The sequence below is a fragment of the Orbicella franksi genome, chromosome 14 (genome assembly GCF_964199315.1).
Source record: "Orbicella franksi chromosome 14, jaOrbFran1.1, whole genome shotgun sequence".
NCBI classification, from domain to species: Eukaryota; Metazoa; Cnidaria; class Anthozoa; order Scleractinia; family Merulinidae; genus Orbicella; species Orbicella franksi.
The window spans coordinates 17,112,757-17,139,612 of NC_138158.1; the positions used below are offsets into that span (position 1 = coordinate 17,112,757).

Consider the following 26,856-nt stretch of genomic DNA (forward strand, 5'->3'; position numbering starts at 1 on the left):
TATTTTTAGGGTTTTCGGAAATTACTTCAAGACAACAACTTCCAGGTAAAAAAATAAGAACTCGCTAAAAAGCGATTTGGATGCTGAATTAGCCCTTTTCTCGTTTTTGTTTTATTCTATTAATGATACACATTGCTTACATTTTTTAAAGTACAATATGCGTGACTGCCTTAAATCTTAAAATTCATATCTGATTACCAATAGGCATGGCCTGATTAATGTAAAATCGTGATCTTGGAGGTCTTAAAGGTGATAAATTATGGGCGATAAACAAACTACCGTATTTTTTCGATTAAGCACCCAGGGCGCTTATTTAATTTTTGAACTTTCAGGGTGGGCGCTTATTCGAGGTGGGCGCTTATTTGAGGCTGAGCGCTTATTAAATTTTTCACCATTTTCAGTAAGTGCAAAGTTTATTTTGTAACAAAACAATAAATAAGAACAAAACATGACAAAATATTAAAGCATATTAATTGTAACCGATTATTGTTCGGTTTATGCCCAGGACTAACAACTCATTGTTCGGTTTTCGCAGGAGTCTCTTCAGCTATCATAATTCTCAATCAACATCATAAAATTTTCAGACAATGAAACTAGAGATTGCAAGCCATTAAAGAAATACTGTAATAATCAATACCCGTATTCCTCTTGTGCACTTTAATATTATTATTATTTATTTCATTTTTTTTTTTTAGAGGGAGGGGGGATGGGTGGGCGTTAGGCGCTTATTCGAGGTTGGGCGCTTAAAAAGTACTTTTTGGGGGTGGGGTGGTGGCGGTAGGCGCTTATTAACTTTTTCTACCTTCAAGGTGGGCGCTTATTCAAGGTGGGCTCTTATTCGAGGTTGGGGGCTTAATGGAATAAATACGGTATCATCAACATGTTAGGGTTAAATTTATAGACCTAAGGTTTGCTTCATTAGTGTAATGTACTCGTCACTATGAAGCCTTTTGCGCCACTCTGGTACAGGTAGTTTGGTGAAGCTGACTCCTCAATATAGTCAGTGCAGATTTTACCCTCGCTACGTAACCTTTCGTGTCCACCTCAATTTTAAACTCTAAATCCTACATCGTGTCAAACAGAGGGTACTTATTTTGATGTAGAGACGAGCAGTTCCACGTTGAAAAAGAAGTGCTGTACATATCATAATAAATCTTACCTGTAGCATTAAGTGAAATGCAATGATAAAGGTCTATAAGCTCGTACAAAAAGGAAAGGAATTCTTGAATACATGCAAATTTTCCCAGCAGGCAGACAAACATCAACATCAAGATCTGGGTGGGGGTGGGGGGAGAGAGTACGCTATAATTTTTTGGGCAGGAGTGTCCTCTGTGACCCAAGAACCCTTTACCAGTCCATGCTCAGCTGCAATGTTACCACCCTGGCTATTTGGACGTATGTGTTCGTAATACCGGTATGTGTGCAACAACAGCAAACGAAAAAAGCCTACGCTTTGTGAGAAGTGGAATCCAAGTTGACCAACATGTTTCATCTCTACATTACCTAATCCACGAGTTTGGCCATACGTCTCTTCCTTTCTACTCGAGTCATTTGTCTCTGTTTTTGTTTGATTTATGTGTTATTGCTATATTTTGACTGTGTTACGTATTTTTTTAAAAATAATAATAAAAGGCTGCACTCCCCGAAAAAAGTCAGGTGTCATATCACACCCGAACCTTCCCATAATTATAACGGCAACCTTTCTACTCAACAGCCACTTTCCTCTGTCCCCAAGGTGGCCGTTGTCGAGAAGCTCGAGTGTCGGCTGACAGCAAAATAGTGTTATCAGACAAATTTCCAATCACTGTGGAATTAAATATGATTATTTTTCTGATATCACTATCGTAAGAAAGGCATAAACTGTCAAAAACAGACTCAAATGTTATTTCATTACTGATTACTAAACTTTCGGACATGCCACGCTTACGTCTTCACATTTTTCTTCAGGGACCGCGGAGGGGGAGGGGCTCACCTGGTAGGGCTATGGCCCTACCACTTTTATTGCTGGGATTTATTTTCTAGGGCTCCAGATGGCGCGCATATGCAAGATAAATGGCGAAACACTGACCTTAACGTTTTTTTTGTATTGGCCAGATTTTTTAGCCCTACGAATTTGAAATGGTCTCCGCGGTCCCTGTCTTTATGACCGAGGAGAGGAAAACCATCTTTAATTTCAGTGGCTAAAGCCTGGTTCACAATTGTGAGATAAGTAGTGAATAAGCATAAGCGCCAGCATAAGAAAATGAAACATGCTTCTTTGCCTTATGCTTGATCTTATTTCGCTAGTGTTATGCTTATCTCACAAGTGTTTACCAGGTTTTAGGCTCTCAATATACCTCGAACCGACTATCAATTACGAAATGTACCATCGCAAATCCTTTATCAATATTCTATATGGTGTATAGATGGCTATATTCAAGGATTTAAAGAGGCCAAATAACACACCGAACGTACGTTTTCGTAACGTTTTTCGACAGTGCCGTCACTTCTACTATTAACATTATTTGTAAGCGGCCGAGTTCTGGTGCATATGGCTCCCTTTTTTCCTTTCTTTCTTTGGTTCGTCTGTGCTCAGCACACGAAGCAGGAGGCAATTGATATATCTTCGTGCTCATCGTAATAGTTGTCATGAGTTTGACAATGAAACTCAACCCGAAGTTGGCTTCACATACCCTTCGTACGTAGCCTGATGATTTACATTTAATTGCTGGTAATGGACTGCATGATCGATCTCCTGGTAAGTGTCTTCCTGTTGTGGACCAACGTTATCATAATGAGTGACCTGGCCAGAACGTTCGTCATTAACGGCTTCATAAGTGGACTGCCCTTCACTTTCTAGTTCGTTAAGAGTAGTGTTGTAGTAACTGGGTTCTGTGGATGGTTTACTATAAGGAGACAACTCAAAGATTTCTTGTGTCCAACCTTGTTGACGATTCCTTGAAACTGACTTTGTCTCTGCTAGAATATGAAAGAACCAAAGAGAGAAAGGAGGAGCGTGTTTTTCAATGCCGCATTCTATTTCGTTTGAATTATCATGCATAGCAATTGTTTTATTCATATGTCCTTCATTCCTGCCTGTCTGGCTACCTGCGCTCCTGCCTGCCTGTCGTCCCTCCTTCCCTCTGGCACTCCTGCTCTACTGCCATCCATCCCTTCTTCCCCCTCTACCTGCATGCCTACTTGCCTTCCCTCCTTCCTTCTCTGCCTGTCTGTCTGCCTGCCTTTCTTCGCTCGTTGCTTCCTTGCTTCCTTGCTTCCTGATAAGGGAAGGATGCATTATGCTAGGTCCATTCCCCAACCAGGAGGACCAGAGGATGTTACTTGTCAAGTTTCTCTCCTTTCATCAGTCCAACATGGCCAATCTGCCAGGGTCAGAGGTTCTAGGCGGTATATACTATAAAGTCACAGCACTTTTCAAAGCCGGTAATCGTACTAGTCCGTCTAATTATCGCCCTATTTCTATTTTACCAACTCTCAGTAAAGTCCTAGAGAGGGCTGTGCATCATCAATTTTATCAATATCTTAACCAACATAACTTAGTCAACGAAAAGCAATTCGGTTTTCGGCCTAAACATTCAACAGTTAACGCTGTTTCTAGTTTTGCCGATGAAATTTTATTAAACATGGAAAGGGGTAAACTGTGTGGAGCCGTATTCTTGGACCTGTCCAAGGCCTTTGATACGGTCGACCACACAATTTTGCTACGAAAGTTGTCGTCTTTTGGGGTAACTTCTGACACGGCTAAATGGTTTGAGTCATCTTAATGGACGAATGCAATGTACATCTTGCGGTCCGGAACTGTCCGATTTGTTACCTGTTACGCATGGCGTACCTCAAGGCAGCATACTTGGCCCTTTGTTATTTCTTATATATATAAACGATTTGCCCACTGTCATCAGGCACTCGGAGGTAGCCCTATATGCTGATGACGTAGTGCTTTATTGCTACGACTCAAACCCAGCTGGTCTAGAGTGCGCCCTAAATGCCGACTTGTATTCTATTGCTATCTGGTTAAATGATAACAAACTCACTCTTAATGTTGATAAGACCAAAACAATGCTTATTGGTAGCGATTGCAAGTTGCGCAAGTTAAACAGTCTCTCGGTTTCTGTTCTTGATAATCAACTCGATAGTGTTAGAAGTTTTAAATACCTAGGGGTTGTATTATCCTCTAACTTTACCTGGACCGAACATGTGGAACATGTGACATCTAAAGTGAACCAGAGACTAGGTCTTTTGGGTAGGATTAAGCACTTGTTGCCGTATAATGCACGCCTTTTTTATTACAATAGCCTTGTTCTTCCAATCTTTGATTATGCTGATCTGGTATGGGGCGATAAGGATAACGCTGTTTTAATGAACAACCTGCAGGTGTTGCAAAACAAGGCGGCAAAACTTGTTCTAAATAAACCATTGTATTCTTCTGCAACCGATGCTCTCAGTCAGCTTGGCTGGTTAAATTTAAATCAACGCAGGCACTTCCATCGCTGCTTGTATGTTTATAAATGTGTGAATGGAATTACATCTCACAAATTGGAATTATCTAGAAATAGCGATGTCCATAGATATAACACTCGCTCCAAAGATCATCTTAGACTTCCAACAGTAAAACGGAACTGGGGTAAACAGAGAACTTGTTATCATGCCTTTAAAGACTGGAATGCCTTGGACAGTGACTTGAAGAACTCTGACACCATATGTCAGTTTAAAAGTAATTTTCTTAAATCTATTAGTCTATAATTTACTTTTGTATTTTTAATATATTTTTTTAATTTGTGTATTTATTTTTTAATAATTTAATGTTATTTTGGATCGGGACCTTTCTGTAGATCACCTACGGGTGAGAAAGCTTCCCCTTAAAAAAAGTATCATTATTAGCTGTTCGGTTCATTGAGTCCCGCAAGCATGACAAAGCGTCATGCTCAGGGTGAAAGCTCATAACTTAAAGGCTGTTCTGTTTGTATTTGGTTTTTTAGCTCCAAGCTAGGTAATGATTTTTATTATTACTCTCACCTGGCTTCTTAGTTACGATAGTGTTAGGTGAAACAAGTAAGCTGCATCATCAAATGCAATATCAAAATATCTGGAGTCGAACCCCTATTAAGCGGCCACCCATTAAAGTTAACCCCTATATATTACGCGGCCAGTAATCAAAGTCCGGATGAGAGCTTTTCTATTTTTACCTCTATTAAGTGACCAGCCCCCTTCAAGCGACCATTATCCATTTTCCCGGCCATTTTCCCGAGGGCGGCTGTTTAATAGGGGTTGAACTGTATACAGATATAAAAGTTAAAACTCACCATTAGGATGTAACCGACGCCACGTCACAATCCCACCGGCCACGATCACAAGAATAAGTAACCCAATCACTATTGATAATATCAAAGTTGTTGTCGGGATCCCATCATCTTTGGTGGTAAACGTAATAAATCCCTCATTTTCATAATCACCATCTTCGGCAAAAGATCGTTGAAAGACCGCGTATCTTGTGCCTTCTTCAAGCTTTCCGTTCTTATACCTGATGAAAGCTGAAAGAAAAGACGGAGAGGCACCCTGGGATTAAATCAATTCTATGCGTGCTCTTATAAGAACTGACAAAATGAATTAGGAGAGAAATGAAGCCCTCCCAAGTCTAGAAAAATGTATCTTGACTTTTATATATTAAAGGGACCCTCCTGGTGCTGGTGGAAGAAACTGAAATGATGGCACTGAAGTCGCAATAACGCAAAACAAACAAACAACAACACCACCACCAACAACAACGAACAAGCAAGCCAACAAACAAACGGTTCACTATTTACTGTTTAAGTCCAGCTTATTAAACTTAAATATTATAAATTATTTTATATTATTATTTTATATTTTAAGCGGGGATTGTTCGAATACCGACACCGTCTTAGGATACAGTGGAGTCTATTAATAAATCTCTATTTATGTTCTTTATGGGGACACGTGCTCGTTGCTCGTGTGAAAGTCTATTTTGATAAGGGGGTGGTACTTTGCTACTTTGCAATAAACGTATATTATGCCAATTACGATCTCTGATAACTCTGATCAATTTTAATCTCAAAGCAGATCATTTATGAAAACCTGTTGTTCCAGGCTTTCATTTCATTTTTTTCCCTATAAACTCTTGTTTCAATTTTTATTTTTTTGGTTTTTGACTTACAGGTTGGGGGTGAAAATCTCAAATGTTAGCCAGCGTACTCTCAAGTCAATATATACGTTCTTATAAATAGTAAATTGAACGCCATTAGATGTGAACTGACTCACATGATGTTTCTCTGCGCTTTCTCTTAGCTTCAGTGACACCATCTCTAGAATAATACTTCCCGTCACCAACAGGAAATGATGTCCTCAACTGATCGTTGGCGAACTCAGCCGTAATATAAGGTTCTCCCTTCACTTGGTTATCGTAATTTCGCATGACTTTAACGTATTGCGTGTCCGATGATTTTCCTGGGTTCTGCCCGTCAGTTAAGGGTGTGACGATCATCTGATAAAAGCTGTAAAAGAGTGTAATAAGGTGTTTTCACATAAGGTGGCTGGCAATAGTATCCCGCATTTTGTAGCAGTCATACTCTGACGGATTATTACTACCACTGTTATCAGTTTCCTAGAAAATTGGTATAAAACGAATGCCCAATCGATGCTGAACGCCATTTGGTCATTTTCTTGACCTAGCAGGTTACTATAGCTACAGTACAACCTGCCACACCTTTCATTTTAGATTTAGGTGCTAGAAACTCAAAAACGAGCTCCGTGACCGCCACCATTTTTTATTTTGAAGCAATGATCACATGTTAAAATGAAATATTTTTCAAACTTTTAAAAGGGAATTCAAAGTTACCTTAAGTTATTGAAAATTAAAGGTGGTTGCCAACTGCGTCCAGAAAATTTGTTTTAAACTTTGAAATAAAATATTAACCAGCTAGTAGTCTTTGACAAGGTTGGTAACTTTATGTCCTTTATTCTTCAAAATAGAAAATCGCCCGGCTTTGCTGAAGTATATAACCAATGAAGCTTAGCACAGCCTGCGTTACAGGGCAACTGAAGACAAAATTTCAAAACACTGACCTGACAGGTTTGCCATTACTCAACTCTTTCTTAGCTTTAAAGGGAACGGATACTTCTGTTGTTCCAATGTTGCCATCAGGAGGCGTCGGAGCGGTCGGTGGGTCTGAAAAAACAATATAGAAAAAAAGAAAAGAAAACAAACAAACAAAAACAACGACAAAAACAACAACAACAACAACGACAACAACAAAAAACGAAGGTAGGTATATTAGTTTGATGGAAAACATATAAGCGTTCTCTGACTAGAGCGGTGAAATACTATCTGGCAAGGTGAACTTTCGAGAGGAACTGACGCTTGGAAGTTTATCGTTTTTTTGCGAGCCAATATTCAACACGCACAAGAGAAGATGAAGGGTGGAAGAGTTAATCCCCTACATGGGTCATATTCACGAAGTAATCCTTCTAAAATTATTGTTAGACAAGTATGGTAACCAGTTCTTCCCTGGATAATGCTACCACGGGTGCTGCTTGCATCACTTCGTTTGAACAGTCCACCTTCTGCTAACTGTTATTTAGATGTTTCGCTAAATTTCAAAACAATATTGTACATGTACATCATTATGTGCATCTGAATTTCTATTAATTTCTATTTGCTGTGTTTGTGAAAAGGAGCTATATCCTCACCTTCAGTTGTTGCATTTTTAAGACTGCTTGCAGGACCTGCACCCTTCACCGTTGCAGCCTGAACTCGAAATGAATATGTTGTAGACTGTCTGAGCCCATTTACAACTGCTTTCAGAAGGGGTGCAGCTACTTCCTTTTCGCCCGTCTCTTTCTCAACCGTGTAAAATATGACGTACTTTGTAATGATACCATGCCTAAACTCCTCAGGTACCGGCTGCCATTCTACCTCGACACTAGTACTGTTCAGTACCGTAACAATGGTTAATACAGGAGCCTTAGAAGGTACTGCAATATGCAAAAATTTCAGTAAGCGTTTGTTAATAAAGTACAAGTAGGTTTAAGTTCATTTGGCCGACCAATGTCGTCTTAAAGATTATTACAGTACGTTCTTCAGATACTTGTTTCATGTGCCCCTCCTTGGTTTGAATTCTAGTCGTAATATAAGAGACGGGGGCTTTTCCTGTATGTATCTTATCGAGTATAGGTGCTAAGGTAGAAACGCTCTCCTTTTATGATACTCGTTAAAAATAGCACGACGTGGTTGGTGTGTACATACAGAATCGACGTATGCACAAGTGAGTCATTGATAACCTCATGACGTCGAAATCATGTGATTATTGTCTACAAATTGCTTTAGTTGTAAACAATTATGTGGTCCATTTTTGTTAACTGAAAAATAAGCACATTATCCAGAGCAGTCGAGAGCAACCGCCGGTTGATACACTTTGTATTGTCTATGGTGGCATCATTTCTGTCAAAAGAATGCTTCACCTAATTGGACTTCGCAGACCCAGACCTCTACCCTCACTTATTACTTATTGCAAATGTTATTCTTTTACTATCTTGCCATCTTCATTTACTTGCAGGACGGATATGGATGGTTACACAACTAAGTGTTTCTACATTAGTGACACCTTAAACTGGGGAATTAATTAAAACCAACCAATCATCCCAACTCTGCGTCTGTGATAAACACAGGCTTTCCTTACTAGGTGATTTATTCTAACTACCTCACAAATGTAATATGCTTTCGTGTACTTAGTTTACTCACTGCCTTGCTTTGTGCTGACAGTGAGAGGAACACTGGCTGGACCATCGCCTTTCACAGTTGCAGCTGACACCTGGATGCTGTATTTCGCGTACCTTTTAAGACCTGTTAACTCAACACTAAGAGTGGATGAATCAACCCGTTTCGACATCTCTGCACCTCCCTGTGTCTCCATGTAAATTACTGTATAATAGCGGATATTACCGCGCTGTTCATTGACTGGTACCTCATCCCATGCGACTAAAATGCTGGTCGAGCTCGTGTTCTGTCCTCTCACATTTTGAGGAGCAGCACTGGGCACTGAACATAGAAGAATCGATAATAAGAGAGTAACAATGATGAAATCGCAACTTCAATAAACACAGAGTAAGAGTTATAGATAACGTCCAAGAAGAACTGAAGCCTTATTCTGAACGACATGGGGAAAAAAAAAAGGAGTTTCTTGCAAAGTTTCGGATGATCACACTACCTTCCAAGAGTGTCTTGAAACTGACAAATTTTCAAAATGAACACGTGCCAACTATAAGCAGCAGATTAATTCTCTCTAAAATTCGTTTAGAGTAAACACGAGCATAAAGCGATCTTTAGAGAGTTCGCAGATCGCACTATTTGCTCTTCGTGGAGTGAAAAAATGGTGCTTGCTCACCGTGTGGAGGACGTAAATTAGATAAAAAAAAAATAATCTCTGCTTTCCTCAAAACGTTCAAGTTGTGGCCTCTTTTTGCCATCGTAGGGTTCATGTTGGGCGGGTTATTTGATGGAAATCTGAATACTAACTTACCATCTTGGTTTGTAACAAAAAAATCAGGATCGCTGTAGTTTCCATCGCCCTTGTCGGTAGACGCCAAAACCCTGACACTGTAGTTCATATCCCTTATCAGCCCAGTTAGATTCACCTCACGTGTCGGAAAGTTGACTGTTAAGTTTTCAACCAGTAAAGAACCGATCGACTGATAGCTCACCATATAGCTAATAATGATACCATTCTTGTCTGCAGCTGGAACTTCATTCCACCCGACTAAAAGTGAAGAGGAAGTTGTGTCTTTTAACTGTAAATCCTGGGGAGGAGCGCTGGGTCCTGAAAAGATAATTAGAAAGATTACTTTTTCATTCGCGAACAAGAACTTATACTTTTTCTGCCAGGAGCCACTTCACCATGTACATCAATCAAACATGTCTTTGGACTAACATTTGGTACGACCGGTTTTATTTAGCCTCCAGGTGTCAATTTAATTTTGAAGCTCAGTGCAGTACTTGTATTAATTTGCAGACAGGGCGTATCCAAAAGAACATTTCATCGGAGGGTAAAGGGGAGGTTGGTGACAAGCTTTATCTGAATCCTTTAGTTAAAGCCTGAAAATGACCATTTTACGGAAATCTTGTCGAGTTTTTAAAGTACACAATTTCCATATTATAACGTGGAATGCTTAGCAATGTTAGAATTTTTAAAAATGACAACCAGGGATGGAGTGGTGGTCAAAGCACTCGCTTCCCAACAATGGTGCCCAAGTTTAAATCTCGGATTGGACGACAGATAATGGTTGAGTTTGTTGTTGGTTTTAGCTTTGGCTCAAAGTTTCCTCTCCGGGTTCTCTCCCGTCGTAAAAACCAACATTTCTCAAGTCGTTTTCGATAAGGAATCCAAAAGCCACAGGCTTCCAGATGGTTCTGCTGTTATGTTTTTTCCTCAGTAAAAAGATATTTATTTACTTATTTCATAAAACCTGATCCGTTCCTGGTTATTTAAACCGTACTTATATGCACTCAGTCAGCGAAAAAAATGCTTACTATCCTGGTCTGTTCTAACAACAATAACAGGATCACTGGCTGGTCCATTTCCTTTTACAGTAGATGCAAACACAGTGATATCGTAGTTGACGTACTCCTTTAGATTTGCCAATTCGGTTTGATGAACAGAGCCATTTACTTGAACATTCCCATTGTCATTCTCTGTTTGTGAGTGGTAAGTAATTGTGTAACCCGTGATGATACCATTCCGTTTTTCAGCTGGAACTTCATCCCACATGACTAAGATGCTGGTTGAGCTGCTGTTGTGGCCTGTTATATTTTGTGGAGCACCATCAGGTTCTGATAGAAAAGTTGAAAACAAGTTAACTTTGCAATGATTGTCACTAGGCTTTTATAACCTTTCTTAAGGTTGTCAAGGGCATGCCTAACGTTAGTTGCCTGATTTAGCGCGAATACTGTACACGCGTGATATGTACATACAGAAAACATAAAGCTTGTTGGGGTCAAGCGTCTATTACCAAGCCGTTTAGAAAATTTTCTTCACGTACAACCAGAAGAAACAAACAAAAAAAAAAAAGCGGCGCGGCTAGGAAGAACTACAAAAAGGCCTGAACGAAAGCAAATGGCCTAGCAAGTGGTTGTTCACTGATACCCTGGAGTACAGGGTACAATCCCCTTATTGTGCTTTCAACAAAGGCACCGATCATGCTGATGTGCCTATGTACACTCTTTATTTAGTTGAAGTTTCTCACTCTTTCCTTTCATCAGCTACAGCTGAGCAGGATAAAGAAATGCCAAGCCATACACATATATAATTACATACATATCCTTTATTAAAGTGTCTGGTCGTTCTAGCGAAAAGGCACTAATTGGGAACACCAGACATATTTTCGTTGACCGTTTAATAGAATATGAAAACTATACGAAAAAATATCTGGTTGGGACAACAAAACGGTGACCCCAGCCGCTTAACAGAGGTCGTCACTTGACCGAAATCTGGTTTGCGGTATTACACTGACTATATTAATACATGTTTCTAGGACTAACAACCGGTCGCTGAAGAGACGGCAACGACTTGACTGTACTCCCAATACTAGGTAATATCAATAGCTCATGTTTAAAAAACGATCCTTGACCAGTGTTCCCGTGATGATTTGATTTCAAAAGAAAACAAGAGGGAAAAACATCTATACTGATATGATCTCTTACCATGTAAACAGTTTATGAAATTCTAACACCTTACATTTCTGCCGTCCTTCAAAGTGCACGGGTTATTTTCTTTGAAAAAGTTCCTTTCATTGATATTATTACTTCTTTTGCCTCAAACCGGTGAAAGAAGTTAATTCTACACAGGAGAGGTCAGCTCAAAAGTGATTAACAAACAAGAACCACGCAGCCACAAAATCCACAATAACACCCACAAGAAAAGGATTCAAATTAAAATTACTTACTGTCCTGGTCCGTTCTAACTACAATAACAGGGTCATTGGGTGGTCCATTTCCTTTTACAGTAGATGCAAACACTACGATGTTGTAGTTGACGTACTCCTTTAGTTCTGTCAAATTCTTTCGACGATCATTGGCACCAACCAAAACACTTCCATTGTCATTCTCTGTTTGTGACTGGTAAGTAATGGTGTAACCCGTGATGATACCATTCTGTTTATCAGCTGGGACTTCATCCCACATGACTAAGATGCTTGTTGAGCTGCTGTTCTGGCCTATTACGTTTTGTGGAGCACCATCAGGTTCTGATAGAAAAGTTCAAAACAAGTTAGCTTTGCAATGATTGTCACTAGGTTTTCATATATGATTCCTACGAAGATTTCTAAAAGAAGTGTTTCTTAAGGTTGTCCAAGACATGTTTAATGTTAGTTGCCTGATGTAGCGTGAATACTGTACACCCATGATATGTACGTACAAGGAACATGGCATAACAGAAAGGTAGTTGCAGTCAAACGCCTATTAAGAAGCCGGCCCTGAGAAATGAGTATGGGTCACTTACAAAAGTGTGACCATTTGACATGCGTTTAATCAGCATAAATTTGCCCTGTATGTGGTGGAAACGTCCAATGTTTCAACGCCTAACACAGAAAAAACGCGTAGCCGCTCAAAAGAACTAGAAAAAAGCTTAAACGAAATCAAATGGCCAAGCAAGCGGCTGTGCAATGATACCCTGGAGTACAGGACACAATCCCCTGATTTTGCTTTCAACAAAGGTACCTAGCATATTGACGGATGTGCTTATGTACATTCTTTATTTAAGTAAAGTTTCTCACTCTTTCCTTTCATCAGCTGCAGCAGGGTAAAGAAATGACAAACCATATTTTCGTTGGCCGTTTAATAGAGTATGGAAACAATTCGAAAATAATTTTCTGGTTGGAACGGCAAAACTGTGACCCCAGCCGCTTAACAGTGATGGTCGCTTAACGCAAATCTGGTTTGCAGTATAAAACTGATATTTTAATACATATTTTTAGAACTCTGACAACTGTCCGCTAAAGATAGGGCACTGGCCTAACTGTACTTTCAATACTGCGTATATATTTAACAAATTGACGTCATTTTTTTATGCGTCTGTCTATTGATGATAAGTTGCGTCATGACATTGTCAAAGTGGCCGTGGAGCCACGAGCCGAAGGCGAATGGTTCCGCAGTAAACTTTGAAAATGTTATGACGAAATTTATCATCAATAAGAGGACAGGCCTATAAAAAAACTGACGTAAACTTGTTTTTTACAATAACAAGACCCCAAAATGGTCAAATGCTGGTAATAAATGAGGGGAAAAGAGGCGTTAACTTGCCGTAAATAAAGATAAGTAAATTTTATTCAAAAGGTCGCGAACATTGTCAATAGCTTTTGTCGCTTTTTGATTGGCTACTCAAAGAAGTCCATAGAATCTCATTGACTAAATAGTTGACAGTTTGACAGCTGAAAGTGGAACGTGAAAGTTTGCATAAATTAAAATTTTATTCATCTGTACTCTTATTGATGATAAAAATGAGACAATCAGCGCGCGAGAAATTAGACAGTTATGATAAAATTTGGGTCATTGACCAAGTGTGAGCTCAAGATGGCTGGATATTGGCCAAATTATTTTTTTTGCGTGTTTGTGGACCGAGACGAAATATCCATCCATCTTGATCGAACAAGCTTGTAGGTCAATAAAGGATTTATCATTTGGCTAAATTTAACATAGTGCCAAGAAAGCTCAATCTTGCCCGCTTGGATAGCCAATCGCAGTACAGGAGTTGATTCATTTTGCCCGGTCACAGAGCTAGCCATATAATAACAATAGTTCATGTTTAAAAAACAATCTTTGGTCTTCCCGTAATGATTTGATTTTAAAACAAAGAAGAGGCAAGAAAATAATTTCTACTGATATGATCCCTTACCATGTAAACAGCTTATGGAATTCTAATACCGCACATTTCTACCGTCCTTCAAAGTGCACGGGTTATTTTCTTTGACGAAATTCCTTTCATTGATAATTTCAGTTTTCTGTCTCTAACTAGTTAAAGAAACCAATTTTACACGGAGAGATCAGCTCCAAAGTGATTAACAAACAAGAACCGAGCAGCCACAAAATCCACTTTAATAGCCCCACAAGAAAATGATTCAAATATAAAGTACTTACTGTCCTGGTCTGTTCTAACTACAATGACAGGGTCATTGGCTGGTCCATTTCCTTTCACAGTAGATGCAAACACTATGATATTGTAGTTGACGTACTCCTTTAGTTCTGTCAAATTCTTTCGACGATTATTGGCACCAACCAAAACACTTCCATTGTCATTCTCTGTTTGTGACTGGTATGTAATGATGTAACCCGTGATGATACCATTCCGTTGATCAGCTGGAACTTCATCCCACGTGACTAAGATGCTTGTTGAGCTGGTGTTCTGGCCTGTTACATTTTGTGGAGCACCATCAGGTTCTGATAGAAAAGTTCAAAACAAGTTAATTTTGAAATGATTGTCACTAGTCTTTCATATATTATTCCTACGAAGACTTCCAAAAGAACTGTTTCTTAAGGTGATTCCTCACATTTGCATGGCGCATCCTTATTGCGCATAATTTATGGCGTCTTTAGCGCGCGTTCGTGCACGCGCACATTGAAAACATGGTGGATTTGCCTTAATATTGAGTTCTGTCAGTTGAAAAATGGCTATAGCTCACTAACGAGCTTGGACACCCCAAATTTTTTCCAGTCATGTTAATCAACTAATCATTAGCTTTGCGTAACAAAAGACTGATCTGATTTCTACAGTTGAAAACTGAATAAATAAGGAAAATAGCAGCTGCACTGTAGTCTTTTCTATTTTGCAGTTTGATAGCCGTGGCAAGCAATTTGGTTCCAATATTTTAACAAGGGTTCAGGTGTCTGTTAAAATCAAACTTAAAAAGTTTATTTGTGTCCGACACAAGTGTTGACTGTAGTTTGAGGCGTGTTTTCATGAGTCTGGGCTCACAAAGAGTTTACAATAACTTGGAATGCGTTCTTGTAATAAGCATTAAATAATGCTAAAATGGGACAGTTTTAATGCCTCACTGCTCCTTAACGAGCATGGGCACCCCCTTTTTTATTTTATAATTAAAGTTCTCATACGATAAATATTCAGTGGACAAAGTTTGAACCAAAATCTATGTGCAGTTTTATTTCAGGGGAATTACCTTAAGGTTGTCAAGGATATGTCTAATGTTAGTTGTCTGATGTGGAGGGAATACTGTACACGCGTGATATGTACATACAAGAAACATGGTATAACATACAGGTTGTTACAGTCAAACGTCTATTAAGAAGCCGCCCCTGAGAAATGAGCATGGGTCACTTACAAAAGTGTGGCCACCGGATAGGCGTTCACTCAGCAGAAATTTGCCTTATACGTACATGGCGGAAACTTCTATTTTTCTTAACACCAAGCAGTATTCTCGTTGGCAGTTAAATAGAGTTAAAAACAATACAAAATCTCTGGTTGGAACGGCAAAGCAGTGACCTCAGCCGCTTAACAGAGGTGGTCACTTAAAGCAAATCTGGTTTGCTGTATTAAACTGATTATGTACGAACACATGATTGATCATCGCAGTTATGCATACAACTTTTAAAGCAGTCGTGAAATTAAAGTATGAAAAAAACAAAAAAATTCAGGCCTGAACGGGATTCGAGCCTATGACCTCTGCGATAACGGTACACTGCTCTACCAACCGAGCTATCAAGCCATCTGGGAGCTGGTCACTTTGTGAGTTTGTAATACACCCGGGCCGTAGATGGTGAAGAATACAAGTGAATATATGAAAAACATATATTTGAACTATGGAGAAAGACATATGAACACATGATTGATCATTGTAGTTATGCACACAACTTAAACAGTTGTGAAATTAAAGCCTGAAAAAAAATTCTAGGGCTGAACGGGATTCGAACGCAGGTTTTAATTTCACAACTGCTTAAGTTGTGTGCATAACTGCGATGATCAATCATGTTTCTCCGTAGTACAAACATATGATTTTTCATATATTCACTTGTAAACCGATTATATTAGTACATTTTTGCGACCGGGTAAAGAGAGGGTGACGACTTAGCTGTACTTCCAATACTGCCTGAAATCGATCGTTTTTGTTTAAAAAGCAGTACTTTGGTGTTTCCGTAATGATTTGATTTAAAACACACAAAAGCAATGAAAATCATCTGTACATGAATATGATCTATTGTGAAAGCACGGTGGCCTCATGGTTAGTGCGCGCGCCACTGGATCGAGAGGTCCTGGTTCGAGTCCTGATCGAAGACATCAAATGTCATTGTGTCGTGTTCTTGGGCAGGACACTTAACTCTCACAGTGACTCTCTCCACCCAGGTGTAGAAATGGGTACTGGCGAACTTAATGCTGGGGCTAATCATGCAATGGACTAGCATTTCAACCAGGGAGAAGTAGAAAAACTCCTAGTCGCTTGATGCCACTGAAAGCGGAGATACGCACCTGCCTGATGGGCAACTTGGCTCGTACTATGCAGACTTTCCTTATATGATCTCTTACCACGTAAACCGCTTATGAAATTCTAATACCAAGCAGCCACAAGCGGCTATCTTTAGTGCGGTGGTTATTTCCCTACCAATGACGTAATCCTTGCATGTTCTGACAAGTTCTTTGCTTGGCTTGCAAATATTTAATTTCCTTCCAATCTATGAACTCGCTGCGATGAAACAGCCAAAGAATTTATTTCATTTGCCTAAAACCACAAGAAATACTCGCAAAGTTGCAAATAAATTAATGACAGTCGCTTCTGGCAAAATAAACTTGCAAAGTAAACACAATCTTATTTTTCAAGTAGCGAAAGTGAAAGCTGCAACGTCAACGCATTCCATGGCTGACGTAATACCTTTCTTTTAGCGTATTGATTATTCCCTTTGAATCCAACGCTTGGATAAAACCAAAAGAAACTATATTTTACTCACAACAAAGAAAACAATATCCGTAAAATTGTCCGTGTTTTAATGTTTTAACAGCTTCTGACGGAAAAACATCACACGTTGCGTGACTCAGAATTTGGTCGAGAGGGAGCCTTGGTCTGGTCACCGACGGAAAAAAAAAAATAATAAACTACGGGTAAAACATGAACCGCGCTCGGCCCATGGCCGCGCGGTTAAAAATAAACAAACTGACGTGAGCGTGTAACCCATGTCAGTACCGTAGTACCTGTCTTTATTTCCTCTCAAAACAAACGTCGAAAACTCATAGTTCACGATGGGCTCAAGCTCAAAAGGCACACATCGACCGCACGGCCTCGGTCGATAAACAAAGTCACAACAACTTGAATAAAACTCTTCGTTTCCATCAAAGGCATACGTGTGTGAATGTATACGTAAGAGTGAGGTTTTCTGAAAATTACAAAAAGGTATTAAGTTCCAAATGCTTCTTTGAATAGCAAAGGCGAAATGTTAACTTACCGAACTGTTTGCTCCGAGCTAAACGAACGGCAGAATGACAACTTTTGACAAACTCCTGCGACTCAAAACACTGGCTTACTTGAACACATGGCAACTAAAGTCCAATGGTCACATCACGTGACCGACAAAAAATCTCCCAAAGGGAGTCGGGAGTGACAACCCACAAGGCTATGGAGCGAGGGTATAAGCTAATCAGCTCGCGCGCTTCCCTAAATAGCTATATTATGAAAATTAAGATTAAGATTATGTTTTTCTTTAAAAATTTTGATAATGATCAAAAAACGACTTTTCCTGTAAGATAGTTTTTTTCTGTTCATGACTGTGTGTCAGTCCTGATGGCCACTAAGTTTTCACACAGGCTATTACCCTTACCTGTTATTGACTTGTATATTGTTTGTTTTCAGTGGCGACAATGATTTGCACATGAATATAACCTTATAGCCAACGTTTCTGCATGCTCTTCACCTTAGTTGAGGGAATGAGTTGAAAACCAACCGAGTCTCCCTACCTTTGCACCAAAACTTTAATGTCGTTTTCCTCGTACTTACCGTCTTGGTCCGTCCATACAGTGATGGGATTGCTGCGTGGTCCATCACCTTTCAAAGTTGCAGCTAACACCTGGATGTTGTATACCGTATACTTTATAAGTTTTGTTAACTCAATTCGACGGGAGGGTGAATCAACCCGTTCCATCGTCTCTGCATCTTCCTCGGGCTCCTTGTAAATGACAAGGTATCTAAGGATTTTACCGTGCTGTTTATCTGCTGGCACTTCACCCCACGTGACTGAGATACTAGTTGAGCTGGTGTTATGTCCTCTCACATTCTCAGGAGCAGCACCAGGCACTGAACAAAGAATAATGGTATTGAAAGTAATGGTATCGCAGCTATTAAACAGAAACCATACCCCAGACCTACATGTAACGTTTAAGAGAGCCCGGATCTCTACCGCGAGGGAATGGACAATGACGATCACAAACAAATTAACAGATAGAAATCAAATTACAAGCGGTTTGTTATCCTCTTCATTCTTGTCCGGGTTTTTTTCCTGTAACTATCTGAACTCCTTAAAAGTTTTCCAGCGTTTCGTGTTTTCAACCCATAATGGATCTTACTATATAGCGTCTCTAGCCTTCATTTGTTACACCTTTTCTGAACAACTTTACTTGACAGTGTATGATTATTCCCAAATAATGAGAGGAAATCTGAACGCTAACTCACCATCTTGGTTTGTAACGAAAAATTCGGGATCGCTGTAGTGTCCATCTCCCTTGTCGGTAGACGCCAAAACCCTGACGCTGTAGTTCATATTCTTTATCAGCCCAGTTAGATTCACCTCACGTGTAGGAACATAGACTGTTGTGTTTTCAACGAGTAAAGAACTCATCGCCTGGTAGCTCACGGTATAACTACGAATGATACCGTTCTTGTCCGCAGCTGGAACTTCATTCCACCTCACTAAAAGTGAAGTGGAAGTTGTGTCGTTTAATATTAAATCTTGGGGAGGAGCGCTAGGTCCTGAAAGGAATATAAAAAAGTGTTAAATTTTTATCTGCTTACATGACGTAACACTGTTTCAGCCCGGCAACAACTTCACCATGTACACCATGTACATCAAGCAAACTAAACAATTTTTGTAATTCTGAATAACAATTGCTACTGACTGTAACACTGTAATGACTTTGATTAGCCTCCAAGTAGTTGGTTTTATTCTAAGACTCAAGACAATGCTATTATTACAAATAGGGTGCTTTTTAATCCGTTCGTCCATATCCGTTATCGGTTTCCGTCGATCGATCTATAGAAATAAATGCTTACAACTGATTTCGGTCGATTTTAACGATACTTTTTGAGGGGTTCTCCATAAGTTCTGGCGACGTTGAAAATTGCAATACATTCCGAGTCACTTATTTCCATTCCGGAATAAGGTCAATCAAACGCACCATAAAACGAGCGACGACGTGAAAAATAATATTAAGACCCATTAGAAACGCTTGGTGAATATTGTACTTACTATCCTGGTCTGTTCTAACAACAATAACAGGGTCACTGGCTGGTCCATCTCCTTTCACAGTAGATGCAAACACTGCGATATTGTAGTTAACGTACTCCTTCAGATTTGTCAATTCCGTTTGACGAACAGGGCCATTTACTTGAACATTTCCATTGTCATTCTCTGTTTGTGACTGGTAAGTAATGTTGTAACCCGTGATGATACCATTCTGTTGATCAGCTGGAACTTCATCCCACGTGACTGAGATGCTGGTTGAACTGCTGTTCTGTCCACGCACATTTTGTGGAAAACCGTCAGGTTCTGGTATAGAAATTAATATTCGGAACACATTTATTTGGCAATGAGTGTGACTTGGATTAAATACGTAAAGAAATGAAGTGAAGAAGACCCATGCATAAGTCAATTATTAACAATAAACTCTGTTTGTCCACACAGCTCTGCGCCCTCACAATACCATGTCCAGAGGTACAGCGTGAACTTTAGTTGTATATGTTGTGGTCAGCCTTTAAGTAGTTGTACTTCAAGTTCAGTAATCACTTTTCTTCATTAATTTATCTTTAGTACCTTATGTATTCCTTATGCATTACCTTTAGTATCTTATGTATTCATTGTACATATGATTACCGTTTTTTTAACGTGCAATTATCTTAGATTGTATCTCATGATCCTGACTTAAACTTTTTTAAAAACATTTTGCCCATACAGTGGAATCCCACCTCACGGTCACCCCATTAATACGATCACCTCGTTATTACGGCCACTTTTTTTGTCCCGGCGAAATGCCGATACATTTTCTTTTGAGAAAACTCTGTTAATGCGGCCACCCCGTTAATTAGGCCAACAGCCACATTCTCAAATCCCAACCTGTATAATCCTTTATAATTTTACTCTGTTTTATACGGCCACTCGAACCAGTTATGTTCATCTTTCCATTGTCAATATTTCATACACTGATTCAGGTTTCAATTTTTTTAAAATTATATCTACATTCCGAGCTGTTTAGAAGTACATTTGTGATATATCTGTTAAGAAGTTACTCAATTTAAACTTCAATCCTGGTCACAAGCGTTGGGACAGTTCACGGCAGATGACTTCACAGGCAGCCTCTCTTAAGACCAAGACCGCGTAAGCCCGCCTACCCCCTCCCCCTGTCAGTGTTGATAAAAAAATCTTAAAGAAAAAAAAACCTTGACAATAGCTTTCTATTGTCCCTTTTTCCCTTTTTACAACATCCGATCTAGTCCTTCAGAGTAGCTTCATTTTCTTTCAACATTGCTCGGGGAAAGGGGGGTCAATTATACTTGCTTCTATTCATCTTTTTTTCTAAGACGTCAAGGACGTAGTTGAAATCGTGGGTTTAGCGCGCAAAAGGGAAAGTGTCCCAACAACTTATGGCCAGGATTGTAGTCGTGAGGTTTGACTCTACCGCGTTAATATGGCCAGCCCGTTAATTTGGTCAGATTTTCCAGGCCCGTTGGTGACCGTATCAGCGGGGTTCCATTGTATATTATAACACTTACTTTTAATTGTAATTTATGTGCAAAACCTGTTAATTAGCTCGTGTTTCATTTCGTCATGTGATGTCACACTTGAACAGCTGAGCGTATGACAGAATAAACTTGTATTGTTGTTGTTCGAATACCAAACAATAAAACATCTCTAACGATCTTTAACGTCCACAGTATCTAATATCACTTTTATATTTTGAGCTATTCACTTCCACCTATTAAGAACTTTCACAGATCTCCTTAGCAGATCTGAGTTCTTGAGTCTTTCAACTGTGAAAAGGAAGCAATCACGAAGAAATGACAAAAACAGCGAGGAAAAGAACTTGGTAAGAAAATACAGTATACTTACTATCCTGGTCTGTTCTAACAACAATAACAGGATCACTGGCTGGTCCATCTCCTTTTTCAGTAGATGCAAACACTGTGATATTGTAGTTGACGTACTCCTGTAGATTTGTCAAATTCTTTTGACGATCATGAGGACCAGCTGAAACACTTCCATTGTCATTCTCTGTTTGTGAGTAGTAAGTAATGGTGTAACCCGTGATGATACCATTCTGTTGATCAGCTGGAACTTCATCCCACATGACTAAGATGCTGGTTGAGCTGCTGTTCTGTCCACGCACATTTTGGGGAGCACCATCAGGTTCTGATGTAAAAGTTCAAGACCAGTTAACTTTGCAAAGATTCTGTTATGTTACGATAATGCTGTATACTTAAATAAAGGTTGTTTAAGCCATTAAATTAATTGGTTGGCAGGGCTATATTAACCGTGTGCTGATGTAAGAAGTGTAGTTTTTTATGTTCGTCTTAACATTGGGAGTTGAAGCAATAATAATAACAACAATAATAATAATAATAATAATAATAATAATAATAACAATAACGAGAACGAGAACGAGAACGAGAAGGATGATGATGGTGACAGAGATAAAACAATTGAAATATAATGAATCTTTAAACAGGATGAACCTCTCAGTGCTAAGTACTAGGGGTGGTCTACAAAAGAGCAATTTTCCACCTCCCTAATTTATTTAGTTTACTCCCTTACTTTTTATTTATCTATACATAGTTTTTCCATCATAACCAATTGCGCAATGATCAAGTCATAAATTCAGCATAAGTTTATTTACCCTTCTTTACAGCTGGAATTGAGAAATTCTTCATACTATAGGCCGTGTAAACTCTGTAAATTTCAACCACTGCTGAATATCATACACATAAGCTTACATTTTGTGCAGGCTTGTAAGGATGGCCAGGGAGAGATCGCTTGGAACAATTTAATGCAAAAAAGTGCAAAACTACTGTACAAAGAAAGGAGTTTTACCAAATCTACAGTATTTTAAAAAGTGGCAAAAAATATGGACAAGGCGGTAAAAAATGTATTATGACCGTTAGTGACAGAAAAGTATAGACCATATTTATTTTATTTGATCGAAAGTTCAAAGCTACTGTGCCAAGGACAAGGAACTCTACAAAGGCTGCTGTGACAATGGAGAAACCAAGAAAATATAGAGGCGGTAAAAAATCTATTTCGACTGCTAGCGATAGAATATAACAGACTTAAATTACATTTCGAAAATCGCAAAATGGCCCTGAAGCAACTTCCATCGATGCAAACTAAGAGTAAAGAACTTCTCTAGACTCCAAGTTTTAAATTTAAGATTACACATTGGTAAAACTGAGAAAAATATCGAAATAGCGGTAAAAGGATTCAAAATGCTTGTAAAGAAGAGAGACTAGTAAATTAGCCGTGTTACCTTCTTTCTTGATTTAAGGCTTCAAGAGAACACAGACATGGTACATACATAACTTAATAGAACTCTTTTTAATTAAGACCATGTGCACGGTACACATACGAAAGCGGACCCCTCATCGATAACAGGAGGGAAGTCATGGGTTCGATTCCTGTCGGGGACTCAGATTTTTTCTTTGTCTCACGCTCGTGTCATGTTGACCAATTCACCTTTCACATGGTTAAAATCTTTACATGCCCTTTAAACGTAGTCCTGGAACCATTTCTTCGGCCAAACATTTCCCCATTTCTGGTGCTCGTCACTACTATCAAAGGGCATGGTCAGAGAGGGTTCAGCTTCTTCAACAGGTTGGGAATTAATAAGATAATCGATCTTCCTCTGAGGTTGTTCACTATATCTCTTCGGCGGCTTGACATATGTCTGATTAATGGTCAGTAGTGATGACTCTTAAGTCTTCACCAGGTGCCTTATGTTTCTTCTGATTACTGTAGCTTCACAATTTCTCCTTGTCGGTTGATAACTCTCTTATATATCTCCTACCACAGAACTTGTAATCAGTTTAGTCACCTCTACTCGCCGTTTTCTTTCCTTCAGGTTTCGCCGTGAGAGTCCTTCGTCCCTGTTTCTAAACGCTTGACTTCTTAAAGACTTTGCATTTGCTTCAGCGGCTCCAGCAATTTCTTATGTTCTCTCAAATGTCGATTATCAGGAACTACGAACACAATGCGATTACAGATCAACGAATCTCGCTAATCTCTAAATTCACAAATTTTAGCCCATTTTTCTTAGAAGAGTAACTTATTCGTCGATCGACAAGCCCTTCTCCTGGCTTGAAGAAAGGAATAAGTACCTTCCATAGATTGTATTCTTTGGGGGTTCACAAAGTTTCTCCAAATACTCCGGAACTTCGTCAATTTTGACTTTCTCCTCGTCGCTTTCCCACGAGAAGGCGTTGTAAACATCGAAAGCTTCATCTCCAATCACAGTCAACCTGATCATCCTTACTAGTATCCGGTAGCCAGTTCATAAGTTGTTCCACTTTTGTTTAAATCTTTTTCATATCACAACCATATGCCATATGGTTGTGATATGAAATACCTTTTTAAATGCAGTGTATGAGTACCTAATTATAATGCCCCTTTATAGCTTCATTGCATTACTATAAATTTATGCCAAAACAGGACCTTCATGTTAACCTTTCCGCTTTTCGGGTGTAAAACATTTGAAGCATGCATGCTGTTACACAGAGGTGTCGATTTAATGCAAGTCTCGTCTGTAGTACTACACTGAATTATTTCCGGGACTATTGCAATACTGCCTGCGTAAACGATCTCATCCTATTCATCGTGATAATTTGGTTTGCAAATACAAACAAGAGAAAGGGAAATCACTTGTCAATGATCTTTTATCCTGTAAACATTTTGTGAAATTCTAGTACCACACTTCCCTAACGGCCTTGAAATTTCACAAGTGTTTTAAAAAGTTTCCACACATGAGAGCTAACGAGTGTCTTATCAAGAAGAATCAAAAAGTAAAAAACTACCAAAACACCACAAGAAAAGGCTGCAAATAAAAATTACTTACTAACCTGATCTGCATTTTAATCAAATGGAATACATCGATTTCTAAACTTCATTTTTATGTCAAACAGTCTTTAGCCAATAGGTCTAATAGATTTGAGTGAAACCAGAGCAAAGGTCGCCGATATTGAAGCGTTTCTGGCTCTGATTACTCACGTTCTTTAAAATAGGTTTGTTTACCAACAGATCACGCAGGATGTCGACGGGAGGGGAAAGCAGGTAATTCACTTTTTTTTACAGCTTTTCAAAGATGAATATCAATCTTCGTTCGAAATATGTGCTTTTGTAAACAAAGTCCTTCCATTCCACTGCAAACTGTTCCTAGTAGGCACTTGAAACGTGCCGGAATCTGCAATGTGTTCACATCCAAATAGAATGGATCATAATCCCACTATGGCAATGTGGATTAATAAGCAGGTAGTGATCGTAAAGAAACAAAACCTCTTCATCATCTAGAAAACCATCGGCATGAGCTATTGAGAGCGTGCTTCTGACATCTTCAAAAGACATTTATGATTTTCTTTCTCAATGACACCCGTAGTCTGAGTCTTCATAGTCAGAATCTTAACGCCAAACATCAGTCCAATTTTCATTATTACTGTAAGCCTTCCCAACATTAGTTGCTTCATATACTGGGAAATTGTACATGCAGTGGAACCCCGCCTTACGGTCACCTCGTTATCACGGCCACTTTTTTTGTCCCGGCGAACTGACCATACATTTTGTTATAAGAAAACCCCATTAATGCGGCCACCCCGTTAATAAGGCCAATGGCCACATTCTGAAATCCCAACCTGTATAATCCTTTATAATTATACCCCGTTTACACGGCCACTCAAACCAGTAATGTTCATCTTTCCACTGTTAATATTGCATGTAGCGGTTGAAGTTTCAATTTTTAAAAATTTATATCTGCAATCCGGGAGCTTATTAAAGAACAGTTGTTTAGAAGTGCAATTGTGATATATCTATTAGCTCTGTTAAGAGGTTAATCAATTTAGACTAGTCATGAAATTTGACCCTACCCCCTTAATACGGCCACCCCGTTAATACGGTCAAATATTATTGGCCCGTGCGTCACCGTATTAACGGGGTTCTACTGTACATAATAACCGTTAAAAGAAGAAACCTGCCAGAAAGATACTACGAAGGGTGTTACAATACCGGATGAAATTTTCGGAGTTGCCTACATCTTTTCTTTGAAATAAAGCATGGGTACTGAGACAACACAGAGTTCACAGTCTTAAACAGTATAGGTTAACTCTAAAATACAGGTGAGGAAAAAAGATACTTTTCTGAAATGTGACAACGAGACAGCTTCTCTTAAGATAATTACATTCATGTCATGAATTATTTTATTAGGATAATGAAAAAAAATTCACAGGTTATCTCCACTGAAGAGTTATCAAGTGTTATAATGACTGCATGAACCTGTAAGAAGAAACCGCCATACCAACCAGAAGAAACGTGTACTACAATACAAATTACTTACTATCCTGGTCTGTTCTAACAACAATTGGATCACTGGCTGGTCCATCTCCTTTCACAGTAGATGCAAGCACTGTAATATTGTAGTTCACATACTCCTTTAGATTTGTCAATTCTATCTGACGAACAGAGCCATTTACTTCAACACTTCCATTGTCGTTCTCTGTTTGTGACTTGTAAGTAATGTTGTAACCCGTGATGATACCATTCTGTTGTTCAGCTGGAACTTCCTCCCATATAACTAAGATGCTGGTTGAGCTGCTGTTCTGTCCTTGTACATTTTGTGGAGGACCAGCAGGTTCTGATATAGAAGTTAAAAGTTGAATTATATTGTAACGAATGTGGCTGGGACTTAGTACCTAGTTACACAATGCTGACTACCTGTTTGTTTAGTTTACACTTGTCATACATGTAATTCTTTTCAACATTAGTTTCTTTGTGTATCGTGAACATTTACCATGACTAACAAATAATGCATTGTGTATATATATGCTATTTGCAGGCCGGGAGGTCCGTATTGGAAAAACAAAAAACTGTGCACGAGGTCTTGAGTATGCGGCATCGGGCCTTACTCAATGTTTCCCAATAGGGAATGACCAAGGCCGGCAAATAACATCATCGTGTTTATTTCTTATCTACGATATTACTTTGAAAGAAACTTTCGTGTTGAGTTTTAATTAAAGCAGTTCAGTTCAAATCTGGCGTACGCAAGTGTTAGACATTCCGGGCACAAAAAAGGATGAAAAAGCTTGGAAAGTTGCCTAAGTGTTGAATGCTTCCAGTTTACGTTGTTCTGCAGTGTAACAAAAAGCTTGAAAAGTTGCCAAAGTTGGAAATTTAGGAGTGATCCGTACTCAGGTCCAGATAGGAAAATCTGGACCGTACTGGACGTAAAAGAAAACGTACTGTACCAGAACGATAACCTGAAGGTTATCACTTACAACATCAGATATAATCTGCGTTTTTTCCAGTTAAGGTATCAGTATTTTCTTTGCGTCCATATGACTTAGAATTCCTTTGGCATGCTCATTAAATCTCAAAACAAATGAAGTACAAACAACAAC

The 26,856-nt window shown here is 39.1% G+C and overlaps 1 protein-coding gene across 2 annotated transcripts in view; it reads right to left on the bottom strand.

Annotated features, from left to right (window-relative positions):
• Nucleotides 1-1,014: 1,014 nt before the first annotated feature.
• Nucleotides 1,015-26,856, bottom strand: part of LOC145467317 (protein sidekick-1-like) — a 42,302-nt gene continuing 16,460 nt past the window's right edge. Inside the window, exons 8-22 of one of the 2 annotated variants that reach the window (XM_081450860.1) lie at nucleotides 25,797-26,093; nucleotides 21,317-21,616; nucleotides 19,460-19,759; nucleotides 18,667-18,963; nucleotides 17,995-18,291; nucleotides 14,138-14,437; nucleotides 11,950-12,249; nucleotides 10,538-10,837; nucleotides 9,531-9,827; nucleotides 8,753-9,049; nucleotides 7,702-7,986; nucleotides 7,078-7,180; nucleotides 6,274-6,506; nucleotides 5,301-5,528; nucleotides 1,015-2,958 (exon numbers count right to left, since the gene is read on the bottom strand). In XM_081450860.1, coding sequence (XP_081306986.1) covers nucleotides 2,648-2,958; nucleotides 5,301-5,528; nucleotides 6,274-6,506; nucleotides 7,078-7,180; nucleotides 7,702-7,986; nucleotides 8,753-9,049; nucleotides 9,531-9,827; nucleotides 10,538-10,837; nucleotides 11,950-12,249; nucleotides 14,138-14,437; nucleotides 17,995-18,291; nucleotides 18,667-18,963; nucleotides 19,460-19,759; nucleotides 21,317-21,616; nucleotides 25,797-26,093 — 4,145 coding nt within the window. In that variant the 3' untranslated portion in view covers nucleotides 1,015-2,647. The remainder of the gene's footprint in view (nucleotides 2,959-5,300; nucleotides 5,529-6,273; nucleotides 6,507-7,077; nucleotides 7,181-7,701; nucleotides 7,987-8,752; nucleotides 9,050-9,530; nucleotides 9,828-10,537; nucleotides 10,838-11,949; nucleotides 12,250-14,137; nucleotides 14,438-17,994; nucleotides 18,292-18,666; nucleotides 18,964-19,459; nucleotides 19,760-21,316; nucleotides 21,617-25,796; nucleotides 26,094-26,856) is intronic. The other variant, XM_081450861.1, reaches the window with a different exon arrangement.